The sequence below is a fragment of the Pleurodeles waltl genome, chromosome 7 (genome assembly GCF_031143425.1).
Source record: "Pleurodeles waltl isolate 20211129_DDA chromosome 7, aPleWal1.hap1.20221129, whole genome shotgun sequence".
In the NCBI taxonomy this organism is placed as follows: domain Eukaryota; kingdom Metazoa; phylum Chordata; class Amphibia; order Caudata; family Salamandridae; genus Pleurodeles; species Pleurodeles waltl.
Window position 1 is genome coordinate 1,117,287,509 of NC_090446.1, and position 15,099 is coordinate 1,117,302,607.

The following is a 15,099-nucleotide window of genomic DNA, read 5'->3' on the forward strand; positions in this document are numbered from 1 at the left end:
TTTCCTTCATTGGTGAGGCTGCAGCTGAACTCTCTATTGCACCTGTTCAGGATGATTCAGAGTAGGGTTCCAAATCAAGCAACAAGCAGGGGACTTTGTAGTGATCACATGATGATGGGCAACTTAGTGTGGTATCCAGATCTTTTGGAGTTGTTGGCGCAAACTTCAGTGGTCCGGCTATCCAGGTTGTATATACTGAGCAATACTGATGGGGAATTGCTTTCTCTAACAGAAGAGAACCTATTAACCCTAATAGAATGGAGGATTTCCAGAAAAGATGGGGCATCAGCAGGCTTCCAGAACAAGATGAAAAGGTGTTCAAATAGTCAAGAGCACCTAGAGCACTCAGAAGCTATAAGACTGCATGGGCTAAATTGAACTGGATATGCATTCCACTTCAAAAGCTGGAGTCCACATTTATTTTTTTTATATCCGAACTGGAGCAACAAGGCAAGGCATATAAGACAGTAAATTCTAAAATATCAGCCGAGTCTACAGGACATTTGTATGTGAACATAGCATCAACCAGTGAATATCATGTGATTTTTAAGTTAATGCAAAGGGTAAAGATGCAAGTTGCTCTTTATGGTGCAAGTTGCTCTTCGGGACAAGTTATGAGCATCCATGGCAATACAATAAGGATTTTTAATTCTTTTTTTTTGTCTAGGGAAGATAATGAACATTTATCTTTTAAAGAATTGACAGGCAAATGGGTTATGTTTATCATGTTTTCGATTTTGTGTCCAAGTCTTTTGGATATTAGACTTATAGGTAGTATGATGGTCTTTTCCTCCAAAAAGGGTAATGTTTATTATCTCTAGAAGAACAAAAACAAATTCTAGGTCACAATTTTATCCGGTCATAAAGAATATGAAAACAGAACTAGAACCTTGAGGACTAAAAAAGTGTTAGGCAATTATTGATTGACCTGAAGCAGCCTCCCCAGCTGCTGACTTCACTCACATTGGAAAGATGGGTCAAATGGGTGGTATGGATAAAATTATAGTTGTAGCTCATTCTGTTGTCATGTAATTAGACATCTAGAAGACATAATGAATGCAGCAGATCGATCAGGAGACTCTGTATTTAAGAGTTTAATTTCAAGCGTATTGAAGGAGTGGCTGTAAACGTTTTGAGTAAGATCTGAGATAGCATAACAGGATCCTCCATGTCTTCACAAAAAATGGACAAACAATGTAAAAGAAAGTATGGATTCTGTTAAAGGTACAGAAATATTATCCTATCCTTTAGAAAAAAGGGAAATAAGTAAAGACGTTTAGCACTGAAAGAGAAAAATTGGCGTTAACCTGGATTAACATGTTTAAGAGACATATGTGGAAATATTGTATGATGTCTGTTTTTACAATCCCTCACTGAGGTGATATGCATAATTAATTTTGGATATTTAATTTTAAGGTGATTTAATGCAAGGCTCCTGGGAACAGTAGTTGTGTTGTGATAATGGTTGAAAGTGTTCTCTTTGCTGCTGGTTGAGTAGTAAAGATACAAAGTAGCTTAATACTCACCCCACGTCTTTAACAGAATCCAGAACTTCTTATGTTGTGTAGAACATCTCAATTTAAGCAAGTCTTGTACTTTTGCATTACGCATCATTGCTGCATATTATTAATAACATTTGACAGTTATATGCTTGCGTATCAAGTTACTATACTCGTGTTACAAAGAGAAGCAGTAGGTCATTTTTCTTTTAGTTTCCAAAGGACATTTAAGATATAATGTAGAGTGCCATATGGTATTTGAACATACGATTGGTTGTGCTATATTGAAATGCAGACCACTCAAGAAGCAAAAGGATGAGATTCGTGCTGTAATCAATTCATTAATGTTGTTTCTTTTTTTGCATAAAATGTTGTACCTGTGCCTTGGCATTCAGTTTCAATACGCTCCTTCCTGATGAGTGTTCTATTTTCCATCATGAGCAGGCAATCATAATAGAGGGTGGAGTTGCCATGAAAGCTGTATCATCAGTTAACCGTAAAAATTCTCTGTCCTTCCTTTTCTCATATAGAGGCAATACAGATTTCACTTTTCATTACATTCCAGGGGGTTAGAAAATGTCTACATGTTCAGCATCCTGCAGTTGTCAGTGCCCTCTTTCTAAAGATGGTAATATGTCGTTTTACCAAAGACCAAAATAGATTGGGTTGGCTATTTTTGATGGGGGGTTGTAAATGTGAGCTTGAGTGCCTAGAATAATGGTGTCTTTTCGTGAGCTTTTAAATTTCCTGGATGTGATGTAAAGGGCTTAGCCAGCATACACACTTATCTGCCCATAATACAAAATACATGGGTTCTTGTATGTAGCAATTCTAAAACTTTTCTGTTCTGCTGACTGACCCACTGATTGATGACACTGTTTCTTGGTTATATTTCATGAAAATGAAATCTTGAATCAGGAGCATGTTTTTACTGTAGCACTATCCTCCCAATTCTTTTTTGGTGCTGGGCTTTACATTCAGCCACTGCTGAGCTTTCAGATTCACTTAAAAAGATTAGTTACACAGTAAAGACAGCTTGCATAAATCCCCAAAAAACTCATACACAGCTTAAAGCTATATCCCAAAAGGAACATCATTGCAAGGCCAATCCATAAATTATGAAGTGAAACAGAAGAAAGGGTTAACCCTGGCAGATCCTGCAACTGTTAAAGATTTGCAACAAACATACAACTGACAGATGGCGTATAACAAAGAATGGCAGAATGTGGTGTTTGTTAAGACACAACTCTGATATGTAGATCAGAAGAAGCTTTATTCCTATAGTATCTCAGCCACCTTCTGCTCTCTACTGTCCCATTTTCTCCCTTTTGATTCACGCACATTCCAGAGCCCCAGAGTTTCTCTATTTCATATGATTAATGTGTCTTTCTGAACAATATCACACATCTTCCATTTTTACATTAAACAAGCAATAATTGCAATATCATGGTGAAAATTTGAAAATGTGATGAGCCGAAACCCTTAGCTACACTTAACTGAACAAACAGTAAAGAATGTACAATTATCCAAGCAAGCAATAATAGCACTCCTGCTGGTTAAAGCAATGTTTCTGTGCCTCAGGATTTATGATGAGTAACCTTTTAAATAACCAGACCTGTCAATTTGTCTTGCCTCCCTGTACTTTCCATGAACATGGTAGTCTTTGTCATTTCTTCCTTTCTCTGACCCAACCATGTTCACTTTTTCATATTCTATTCTACCCTGCTTAAGAACCATATCCTGTTATCATCCATATTTACGGCATTCCTGAAACACTGTATAACTTTAATGGGCTTTGTGTACTTTAGGTCCCACATGTGATGTTATCCTCTACAGATTCCCCACTTCCACTTTATTATTTGTGTTGCTTTCAAATTCCCACTTTCCTTTCTTTTATCTTAACTACCCCTCTTTCACTCTCTAATGATTACTCCTTTGAGTGTCCTCTAGCTCTTTTTATTTATTAAGCTAGGCTGAAACACACCACCACGTGGGGTTTCCTGCCTCTGAAAAGCGAAAATTGCATTCTTCTAGATGTTGAAGAATGGGAGACATTGTTATTTTCAAATTTGCCTCCGTTTTCACTTGCTATCTCTTGCAAATTGGATTGTTTTCCTCAAGACATTAGTCATTCTTCCAGTCATACCTTAGGATGATAAAGAGCGGATTTGCTTGGTTTACTCCCTTTTCCTGGTAAAAACGATACCATCTCCTGACCTCTCTTGGACCCCATTATTTGTCAGTATAGTCTTTGAGTATACTCCTCTGTTAAAAACTTCCATGAGAATTTGAATTACATCTTTCATTTCAATGCTATTAACTATGGATGATTTCTGCTAGCTGGAATACATCTATTAATACAATTAAGTACTGCCCATCTACCTCAATGGACGGGTTCCACTATAACAAGCGTAATATCATCCCTCCGGTTGTATGGCAGACTTCTTGTCACTTTTGTTGCACTCCATGCTCTTTCTCACTAGTCTCTCTACGTCTTTACACCCCCTGGCCACCAATGATCTTGACAAAACTTCTCTATAGTTATACTGGTATCCATGTAACCTTCATGGACAAATTTCTCCAATCTATTCTCACAGCTTCTCAGGGACCCAGCCTTGTTCACCTAAACACCAGCCCTTACTTTTCTGACAGTTCTTCTCTTACTGTCCAACATTTCTTACACTTTTTACTCCCTCCTTTTCTATCCTTCCAGTCTTCCTTTATTTTCTCACTATTTCCTGAAGTATGCCATCACTTTTTACTTTTTCTTGTCACTCCTCTCCACTTATTACGTTTTCCATTCCAACATACGCTTCCACCTCCTCCTCATCCTCAGTTTCTCCTTCATCTGATCCTTCACATTCAGTTTCTTCACTGTAGTGTTTAACCAGTCGCGATAAACAATAAGCTACCCAGTTTTCTACTTCTGGTATATATTCCACTTCATACTTGTATCCTTGCACAGCTATAACACATGTTTTATGGGTTCTTAACACAACATCTAGTCTTTTCTTATTAAGAAATTTCTTTATAGACTTGTGAGTTGTCCTAATCAAAAGCTCACCTTTCTCATGGCACACTAAACATTTAATACTTCTCTCTCTATTGTGCAATAATTCACATCAATGTGTTTCAATACTTTAAAATGAATGTTATGTGTTTTTGTTACTCCTTTTCTTCTATCTCTAATAAAGCTGCCCCTAATTCTATGTTGCTGGCATCTGTCACTATTAGATTTTTTTACATTTTTGGAACAAAAAAACTCTCTAAATTCTGTGCTTTGTCTTATTTCTCTTTTAAAATTTGAAATTCATCACAAGCTTTACCCCATCTGAATTCTTCATCTCTATTCTATAGTCTTATGTACTTTGTATAGCTCACAAAATATATTATACATGTACTGTACAATTTAGCCACCCACAAGAAGCAGATCATCTCTTGTCAATCAAATCCCCTGATAGTATATAGCTCATTTTCTCTGAATTTAAACATTTTCTAATTTGTTAGTGCCAATCTACTCTGTTGAATTCTTTTCAACACCTTTCTTATTCTATCATGTTCATAATATATATATATATATATATATATATATATGTGTGTGTGTGTGTGTGCATCCATAGAATAACACATCGACCTTGATAGACTTTCATGTCTTTTATGTTCTTCAGTATTCTCTACATGGCCCATTAAAATATGGATCCCATGGATATAAATCCAAACAGCATCCTCAGAAATATAAGTTTCCCAAATAATGCCATCTTTAGAATCACTGTGCAATCTTACCAGATTGTATGAAGATCTCGAATTTTGCATCAAGAACACTTCAGCACCACTCCGCATGGTCAATAATCCGTTTATGTTTGGAAACGGGTACTTGTGCACCGTTACATTCCTGTTCAATTCACATGGGTCTTTGCATAATCTGATGTCTCATCTGGTTTGTGTGCAACCACAACTGGTCCTAGCCACGGAGTGGCTTCTACCAATGCCATTACCCATGCACTTATTAATCTTTGTAAGTCTTTCTGTACGTCGTCTCTTGTGGCAAATTGTTTGTTTTGCGCTACACCCTCTTTTTGAGTGCTCCTCCATCTTAAATTTTATCATATGCACATATCCCTCAAGTATCCTATTTTGCAGCTAAATACTTCAGGGAATACTTGGTGGAATCTGTATATCTATACTTGGTCTATTTCTTTTCTGCCGTTACTTAGTTAAAAGCTTCCTCTCTCAACAATTTGGGATGATTGGATTGGGATATACATGAGACCCAAATTCCTTTGGTGAAACCAGATTATTATATGGTCTCTCGGCATTGAAACATACACTTTCCTTGTGGTAGATCTGCCTTTGAATTCCATGATTCCTATGAAGTATACTAGTAGGTTAATTGGCTCCTCCCTTACCCTGCATGTCTAATATCAGGCTTATAAAATGTTATCTCTCCTCTGATATTCTACTCAAACACATCTGTTAACACAAGTGTAGGCTTAGACCTGATTCATACAGCATATTCTCCTCCTGACCTTCTATTTTTATTATGCCTACTGCTTCTGACTCTTTCACCCCTGTAAGTAGTATCATTAATATTAGTGACCTATTTTTCCACATAGTTTGCATATTGCCCTCCAAGTCAGACACTGAATTATTAGCTAAGTGTCTAGTTGCACCACACCGGTATCAATTTCCATTAAGCTTCCCAATATGGCTGTGTTTCACCTTTCGGTTTACACAGTGAATCATTTTGTGTTCAATCATTTTTCCTATCCACATTAGTTTGCTTAGTTTGGGATTGCATCACTGAGTTCCACATAGATCCATTTTAATCAACCATGCAATGGCCACTGGTATCAGTATGAAATAGACCTATCCTTCTGTTCCCTAGTTTTATGTTCACACTAGTCTTTGCTTTAAAATTTCTGTTTGGAAAAAAGGTATTAAACTGTTCACTCTCTGTTGTTAGAAGTTAAAATAACAATAGCTTATGAGTTGTCCACCATTCGTCGAGCTGAGATGTTTCAGTGTTGACAGCCTTTAAATTTAAGTTTGAAGCCAACGCTGAACTTCTTGAGGCCTTTGTTCCTTAAGGTTTCATGTTTAGATTGTATTTATAGGTTTCCTTGTGGTACCCAAATAATCACCCGCCGCCAGTGTAACAAAGAAGAGTGGTAAGGTGGTGTCAGTTAACAAACAACTCCAGTATGTAGATCAGAAGAAGTTGTATTGTTACAGCTCTACTGCTATGCTTTCTACTCTCCAGCTTTCTCCCTTTGAATCATGTACATTCCAAAACTTCCCAGATGTACTATATTCCATGTGCCCAATGCATCATTCTGAGGAATACCATACTGTGTTCAACTAAAGCTTTATTTATTAAGGAACTAATAGCTGTGGCTGATAAACACGTTTTGAGATAGTTTCCCTGATGAGTATAGGCATGATATTCAGGAAGTGCTGGCTGGGCATTTTAGCGAGAACTGGACTACAGCCCTGAGTCGCGGCTTGGAACGGGAGGCCCTTAAAGTTGTTATAAGAGGTGAAAGCCTCGCTAAAACATATGGTATTTGGAAGAAACTAGATCAGGAACTGGCGCAGCAAGAGGAAGCCTTAAATGTCTTACAACGTCAAATTGACAATGGGGGCGTGCTGGAGAATGATAGTAGAGCGGTGTGTGGTCGCATAGGTACCCTGTGGAGTAGGCTGGATAGCTATGTTCGTAAACATTTTCAACAGCGATTGCATCGTGAAGGGGACCGATCTGGGCACTTACTCGCTTGGCTACTCCGCCGTGAACGCTCCACCCCCATAATTCTATCTCTTCGGACCCAACTGGTGATAGGAATTTAGGACAAACTCATATGAATGCTCATTTACGAGAGCACCTTGAGACCATCTATTCCTCTCCGCGGTGTGGTGTGATGCGAGCTCTCAGACACGAGAATACCTAGATGGCCTCCAGTTACCCAGTCTCACAGACGCTCAGACGGCGGTGTTGGTGGCTGAATTGTCCCTGGAAGACCTTCAGGGAGCCTTGGGTGACATGGCCTCCGGAAAGGCGCTGGGTCCCGACGGCCTCCCGGTCGAGTTTTATCACACTTACTCCGCGACACTGCTCCCTTGACTTCTGGAAATACTTCGGGAGTCACGCGAAGGGGGCCTGTCGCCACAGCAGATGAGGGAGGCAGTGATTGTGATGCTACCTAAAGCTGGGAAAGATCCTGCGGACCAAGCTCATATAGGCCACTTTCTATGTTAAATGTGGATGTGAAACTCCTCGCCAAGGTCCTTGCAATGCAATTGGGAAGGGTGGTGACTTCATTAGTGGGGCAGGACCAGTGTGGGGTTTATTCCTGGAAGAGGGACCCACATGAACCTGCGGAGACTATCACATGTTATGCACGAGACGCGCGGACTCCCTGGCAGTGCTGTGCTGGTTGCCCTGGAAATAGACAAAGCCTTCGACACTCTGTCCTGGGAATACCTGTGGGCTGTCCTGCGTAGGGTGGGCCTGGGACCCTCCTCCTTGTCATGGGTACGTCTGCTTTACTCATCGCCGCGGGCTCAGGTTCACACAGGGGCTCTAGTGTCCGAGGCGTTTGCTATACAGCAGGGCACCCGACAAGGCTGCCCCTTATCTCCACTATTGTTTGCTTTGGCCATGGAACCCCTAGCTATACAGGGAGTGCAGAATTATTAGGCAAATGAGTATTTTGACCACATCATCCTCTTTATGCATGTTGTCTTACTCCAAGCTGTATAGGCTCGAAAGCCTACTACCAATTAAGCATATTAGGTGATGTGCATCTCTGTAATGAGAAGGGGTGTGGTCTAATGACATCAACACCCTATATCAGGTGTGCATAATTATTAGGCAACTTCCTTTCCTTTGGCAAAATGGGTCAAAAGAAGGACTTGACAGGCTCAGAAAAGTCAAAAATAGTGAGATATCTTGCAGAGGGATGCAGCACTCTTAAAATTGCAAAGCTTCTGAAGCGTGATCATCGAACAATCAAGCGTTTCATTCAAAATAGTCAACAGGGTCGCAAGAAGCGTGTGGAAAAACCAAAGCGCAAAATAACTGCCCATGAACTGAGAAAAGTCAAGCGTGCAGTTGCCACGATGCCACTTGCCACCAGTTTGGCCATATTTCAGAGCTGCAACATCACTGGAGTGCCCAAAAGCACAAGGTGTGCAATACTCAGAGACATGGCCAAGGTAAGAAAGGCTGAAAGACGACCACCACTGAACAAGACACACAAGCTTCTACGTCCCCACCCGCCCCCTCCGCTCCGCTGGCCTCGCACTTGCTGCCGTCCCTCGCACCCGCCGCTCCACGGCGGGTGGGAGATCTTTCTCCTTCCTGGCAGCCAAGACCTGGAACTCCCTCCCCACCAGCCTCAGGACCACCCAGGACCACTCCGCTTTCCGGAGACTCCTAAAGACTTGGCTGTTCGAGCAGCGATAACCCCCCCTTTCCCCCCTAGCGCCTTGAGACCCGCACGGGTGAGTAGCGCGCTTTATAAATGTTAATGATTTGATTTGATTTGACAAGCTGAAACGTCAAGACTGGGCCAAGAAATCTCAAGACTGATTTTTCTAAGGTTTTATGGACTGATGAAATGAGAGTGAGTCTTGATGGGCCAGATGGATGGGCCCGTGGCTGGATTGGTAAAGGGCAGAGAGCTCCAGTCCGACTCAGACGCCAGCAAGGTGGAGGTGGAGTACTGGTTTGGGCTGGTATCATCAAAGATGAGCTTGTGGGGCCTTTTCGGGTTGAGGATGGAGTCAAGCTCAACTCCCAGTCCTACTGCCAGTTCCTGGAAGACACCTTCTTCAAGCAGTGGTACAGGAAGAAGTCTGCATCCTTCAAGAAAAACATGATTTTCATGCAGGACAATGCTCCATCACACGCGTCCAAGTACTCCACAGCGTGGCTGGCAAGAAAGGGTATAAAAGAAGGAAATCTAATGACATGGCCTCCTTGTTCACCTGATCTGAACCCCATTGAGAACCTGTGGTCCATCATCAAATGTGAGATTTACAAGGAGGGAAAACAGTACACCTCTCTGAACAGTGTCTGGGAGGCTGTGGTTGCTGCTGCACGCAATGTTGATGGTGAACAGATCAAAAAACTGACAGCATCCATGGATGGCAGGCTTTTGAGTGTCCTTGCAAAGAAAGGTGGCTATATTGGTCACTGATTTGTTTTTGTTTTGTTTTTGAATGTCAGAAATGTATATTTGTGAATGTTGAGATGTTATATTGGTTTCACTGGTAATAATAAATAATTGAAATGGGTATCTATTTTTTTGTTGTTAAGTTGCCTAATAATTATGCACAGTAATAGTCACCTGCACACACAGATATCCCCCTAACATAGCTAAAACTAAAAACAAACTAAAAACTACTTCCAAAAATATTCAGCTTTGATATTAATGAGTTTTTTGGGTTCATTGAGAACATGGTTGTTGTTCAATAATAAAATTAATCCTCAAAAATACAACTTGCCTAATAATTCTGCACTCCCTGTACGGTTGCGAAAACGCCTGCGGAATTGGGGCATACAGGTTGGAGCAAAGACGCACACTATATCACTATATGCTGATGATGCACTGGTGCATGTTGCTCAATCCCTCTTATTACAGCTGCTGGACGATTTTAGTAGGCTGTCGTTGCTCCGTATAAATCGAAGGAAGACGGTACTGTTCCCTATGGCGGGTCTGTCGTCCGTGGCTGTATCTGAGGTGCCACGAATGGATCTGGAGTGGGAGACGAGTCGTTTCAGTATCTGGGTGTGCGGATGACACACTCCCCTCAACTGCAATATGCCTTAAATATGGGTAGGGTGATGGATAGTCTCCGTGCCTCGGTCCACTTTTGGACCTCCCTCCCACTGTCAGTTATGCGCACAGTCGCGCTCTGGAAGAAGATTCTTCTCCTCAGTTGCCTATACATGTTACAGAACTCTTTTTGTGAAATGCCAACCCCTCTTTTTCGGCAGCTCGATAAACTACTTCTGTCTCTGGTATGGGCGGGTAAGCGGCCCAGGGTACGCTTGGATGTGCTGAAGCTGGACTTAGTTGACGATGGTGTGGGCCTCCCCGATTTGTTCCTCTACTATGCGGCATGCTGGCTGCAATATGCGGCTCTGTGGTTCGACGATGGCTCTAAGTGGGAGAAAGAGCTGCTGGGGGGGGCTCCGTTTGCTTGTCGCGTTTACCAGGCTTGTTGATGGGTGGCTCTAGGTCGCCACCGGGGACCCCCTTCCTGGTCACGCAGGCGTTGCGAGTCTCGGAGCAGGCCGTTGTGAAGGTGTTACGCAGGGCGCTGTATGCGCGCTTACTTCCGCTTTGGGTGCTGCGCCCCTTCGCCCATTTTGCAGAAACGCTAGACTTTGGGAAATATGCTGTTCTGGATGGTCAGCTTACGGATGGTGAATGGTCTAGAACATGTTCCCTGGTGCGGGATGCGACCAGCAATGTGAGATTTAAATTGATACACTTATTATGTCCACCAGGCTTACCTGACACCGCACCTCCTACATAGGATATTCCCAGCACGCACAGAAAGATGTGCCCGCTGTGGTGGGGCTTTCGCTAATTTCGACCATATGACATGGGTATGTAGTAAGATTCATACCTTTTGGACCCAAACAGTGAGCACGCTGAGGGAAGTGTTGGCGATTGACGTGGGGGTGTCCAGGAAGCACTACATATTGGGTCTGATCCCTTGCCCTACAAAAGGTCGTAAAATGACTTACAGATTTGCTCAGTTAGGACTCATCCTTGCCAAACGACGCATTGCGATACACTGGACAAGCCCGTCCCCCACCCCGCATGACGCTTGGTTAGCTGATCTTGTTGAATGGGCGACTGCTGAGGAGTGTCGGCTTCATAGAGTGCGTACAGATGAGTTTGCTGAGCGAGACCTGGAGAGATGGAGGGGTATGATCGATTCCCTATTAGGGGACTCTGATGAGTAAGCGGGGGACTCTTCAGAGGAGACTTCTGTTTGTTGAGACTGGGTGATACCATTTTATGACTGACGTACCTTTGCGTGGATTGTTTGATTGTTCGGAGCTATTTGGGGGCGGGTCTGCCCTTGCCCCCTCTCCCCCGCACCACCCATCTCCTCCCCCCCTTTTTTTTCTCCGCTGATGGGCTGTCGCTGGAGAGTAGATGCCTGTCCCCCGTCTGCCTGTACGGTAGCAACTGTATGTGATGCTCAGAGTTGTTGTGGGCCTAGATGGTTTCTCCGTGGTGTGTTTTATAGGTGGGGTGGGTCTAGCCCAGGTTTGTCCATACCCTTCTGACTCGGAAATTCACACTACCTCAGCGACAGTATTGCATACTGGGTTGTCCCTGATGCGACGTCCAGGTTACAGGTCATGTGGTGCTTGTTAAGATATCATACCGTAGATCAGTTAATGCCTGTCTGGCTGCAATTGTTTTTTGCAGGCACATCGACTGGTCTGATCTTCCGTCTTCTGTATGGGTATCACTTCGGGCGTCACCACAGTTCTTGCTGGGGACATGTTGCAGACACTATGATTGTCAATTTGGTCTGGAATGCTGAGATGCTACTATTTATCATATGAACAGTGGAGTTTTTGTGTTATTATAAAAGCAATAAATAAAGTTTTAAAACAAAAGCGATAGTTTCCTGTAGTTAGGAATAATATGTTATCTAGAGTGGATTATGCGCTGTCGCTTTTGAACTTAACGGGTTAGGAAATTACTCACTTCATTGCAAATAATATGAACATGTTGCAAAAAAAGTAGGAATAGCCACATTAGTACTGGTTTCATTAGAATCCCTACCCCCTAAACAGCTCACTCATAATTGTGCTTTCACTTTATTTCCTTCAAGGAGCTGTAATCAATGGTAGCTGCACTGAAGGTCAGTTATATTCAGAAGATGTCTTCTCAGCCCATGTTGTCAATTCTCACTTTCAGTTGTTTCTTCCTTATTGTCATCACTTCATAAACCTATCATTGAGTCACAAGATTTTGTCAGGATCTCTGAAAGGTGCTGCCAAAATTTAAGAAACTTAGGGCCTGGTTTAGAACTCAGAGAACAGGTTACTCTGTCACAAAGGTGATGGATATCCCGTCCGCCGAAATCTAAATCCCATTATCTTCACCATTGTGATGGAGTAACCTGTCCACCGAGTTCTAAATCAGGCCCTGAATCTGGAGGCGGAGAGTAAGGCCTAAGCTGGCTTTATCTAAACGGTGAAGACCACTGAGTGATGGCTGTCTATATCACAGATAGGTGGTCACTCATACCTAGTTGGGTGCTCATCATTCTTGTTTCTATACTAGCTGTACCACAAAGACAACTACCCCTGATTTGCCAATTATGAATTCTGGATACTGGGTGAAGGTGAGCTGGCCGTTGGATTTAATGGATCTTCCTGCAGCGTTTGACATGATCGTTCCTGGGGTTTTGTTATAAAGACCCACTGGTCTGTTCAAGTTCCCCAACCTATCTATCTGGCTTATTATTTTTTCGACTGTGACAGTGGGTACATCTACCTCAGGCCTTGTCTACCGTCCTAGCCCATTCCCACAGGTTTCAGTTCAGCCTTTGATAATTTTTTAAGCTGATCTAGTAGGAAACAGTTTCTGTTCCATGATGTTTCAGGCCACACAGTACGCGAAGGACACTCTCCAGAGAATATTAAGCATTTAGTTTGCTGCCTATAAACAATCATAGACTAGATGTCTGTTTCTCAAAAATATTTAAGCTCTAAAAGAAAATGCTCCTACTGATCTGCTTTTAGGTCTTCAAAGTTCCAGTCCAACAACATGGCTAGCAATGGCATTACTCCAACATTGATGCCTTATGGAAAATAAAATCACTTGGTCTTATTTTAACCAAGATCTTAAATCTTTATAGATGTTGCAATTTTCAATTTAGTTTGTTGAAAAGGTAAAGCATCACAATGGGGCTACATATCTGAGACCAAGTGTCTAGGCAATGGGCAATTCATGCCTCAACCAAGGTCTCCATCATTCTTTTAAATGTTGTGCCTTATTCAGCTGCCAGACAGATTAAAATGACTAACAGATATGACCATATATTAACTCTCACACCTTCCTACCACCACCACCATCATCATCATCATCATCGTCATCGTAAGCCAGGTCATTGTTTAAGCTGGCAACATGGCATATAGTGCAATATCTCTTTAGCTTAGCAGGACAGCCTACTATATGTCTAAAACAACAATGCTTTTTGGAGAGAAGCACTCAAAATAATACTTTGCCTGGAGATAATACTGTTTCCCTTAAAGATACTCTTGGCTGAATCATTCACAGGGCTGTAGCAGCACTACAGTAGTATGGAGTTCCTTTCTAATGAATTAATCTGCTACCCTCACTTTTGCCACATTAGGTGACAATTCTATGACCATATGTTTTCTTTACCTTTGCCTGGCTACTGGGGTGTATGTAAATGTGTTTTATAATTATTCTGTGAATGTCATTTGTTCCTCTTTAGGGTTCTGCATTTTTGTAAACCACACAAATGCTTCAGCCTAGTGAGTACTGTGTAAATAGGTTAAATAAAAAACATGTTCACCACACTGCTGGTGGAAAAGCCAACCTTAAAGAATTACTCACTGCTGTTAACATTCACATGCAGAGAATACTCAGCCATATTCCTAGAGTAAGCAGATCAAGGCTTGGTAAGTTTGTGCACACATGCAACAATCAAAACTATTTTTCTGAGTGAAGACGTTCTGCATGTTCAGTATCAAGATTAGTTAGTGGATAGCACTCTTGCAGAACCATCTATGCAGAGAACAGGAAAAACAACTCACATCGTGGTTCTCCGGTAGGCCATTATACCACCCAACAAACGATCGTGCCGAATAAACTCCAGGAAGGTTCTCTCCAGGAATTCCAAGGATTCTGTTATCCTCTGCACCATAGCTCTGTTAGAAGGCACAAGAAAACACACTTGTCATGGATGAGACAACTGCATAAAACAGAAACCACCACTTCTTACTGAAAGGAGACTGCTGTACAATTTAAAAAATACTTGTGACTGATGGCACTGCACAAAAATGTATTAGCCATTACCGACATAAGATGACACTGCAAGAGCCGCTCATTGCTGACAAACAGCTGAACAACACTCAAATTACTAAAGCTAGTACTAACTTTTTTTCAAGTTTATATTTTTGCATGATAAATAATATTGAGTTTTACAGTTTTATGTTGGATCCAAGTTGTAAATACTGAACTGATATGATTATAGTTAAAACAAGTTTAAAAATAATGCACAGAAGTGCGTTTATTAACATATTTTAGCTAGGCCACATTTTGTTGAACTCTCCATTTTAAATTAATATAGATGTCAATTGTTGCTCACTCCAGGTTCTTTCCCCTTCAACCTGTTCCTTTATGTACACCGTCTCTCACTCTACCCTCTGCGACAGACTTCACAACACTGGCATCCGAGACAAAGCCCTGAACTGGATAGGTCCTTCCTCACCGGAAGAACACAGAGGGTCAGACTACCACCGTTTATGTCAGAACCAAAAGACACTTGCTGTGGAGCACCCCCAGGATCCTCACTCATACCGATTCTT

General features: G+C 41.9%; 1 protein-coding gene across 1 annotated transcript in view; it reads right to left on the minus strand.

Moving 5' to 3' along the window:
• Positions 1-15,099, minus strand: part of FDXR (ferredoxin reductase) — a 197,760-nt gene that overhangs the window by 152,151 nt on the left and 30,510 nt on the right. Inside the window, exon 5 of the mRNA XM_069200092.1 lies at positions 14,326-14,439. Within this exon, the coding sequence (XP_069056193.1) occupies positions 14,326-14,439 (114 nt within the window). The remainder of the gene's footprint in view (positions 1-14,325; positions 14,440-15,099) is intronic.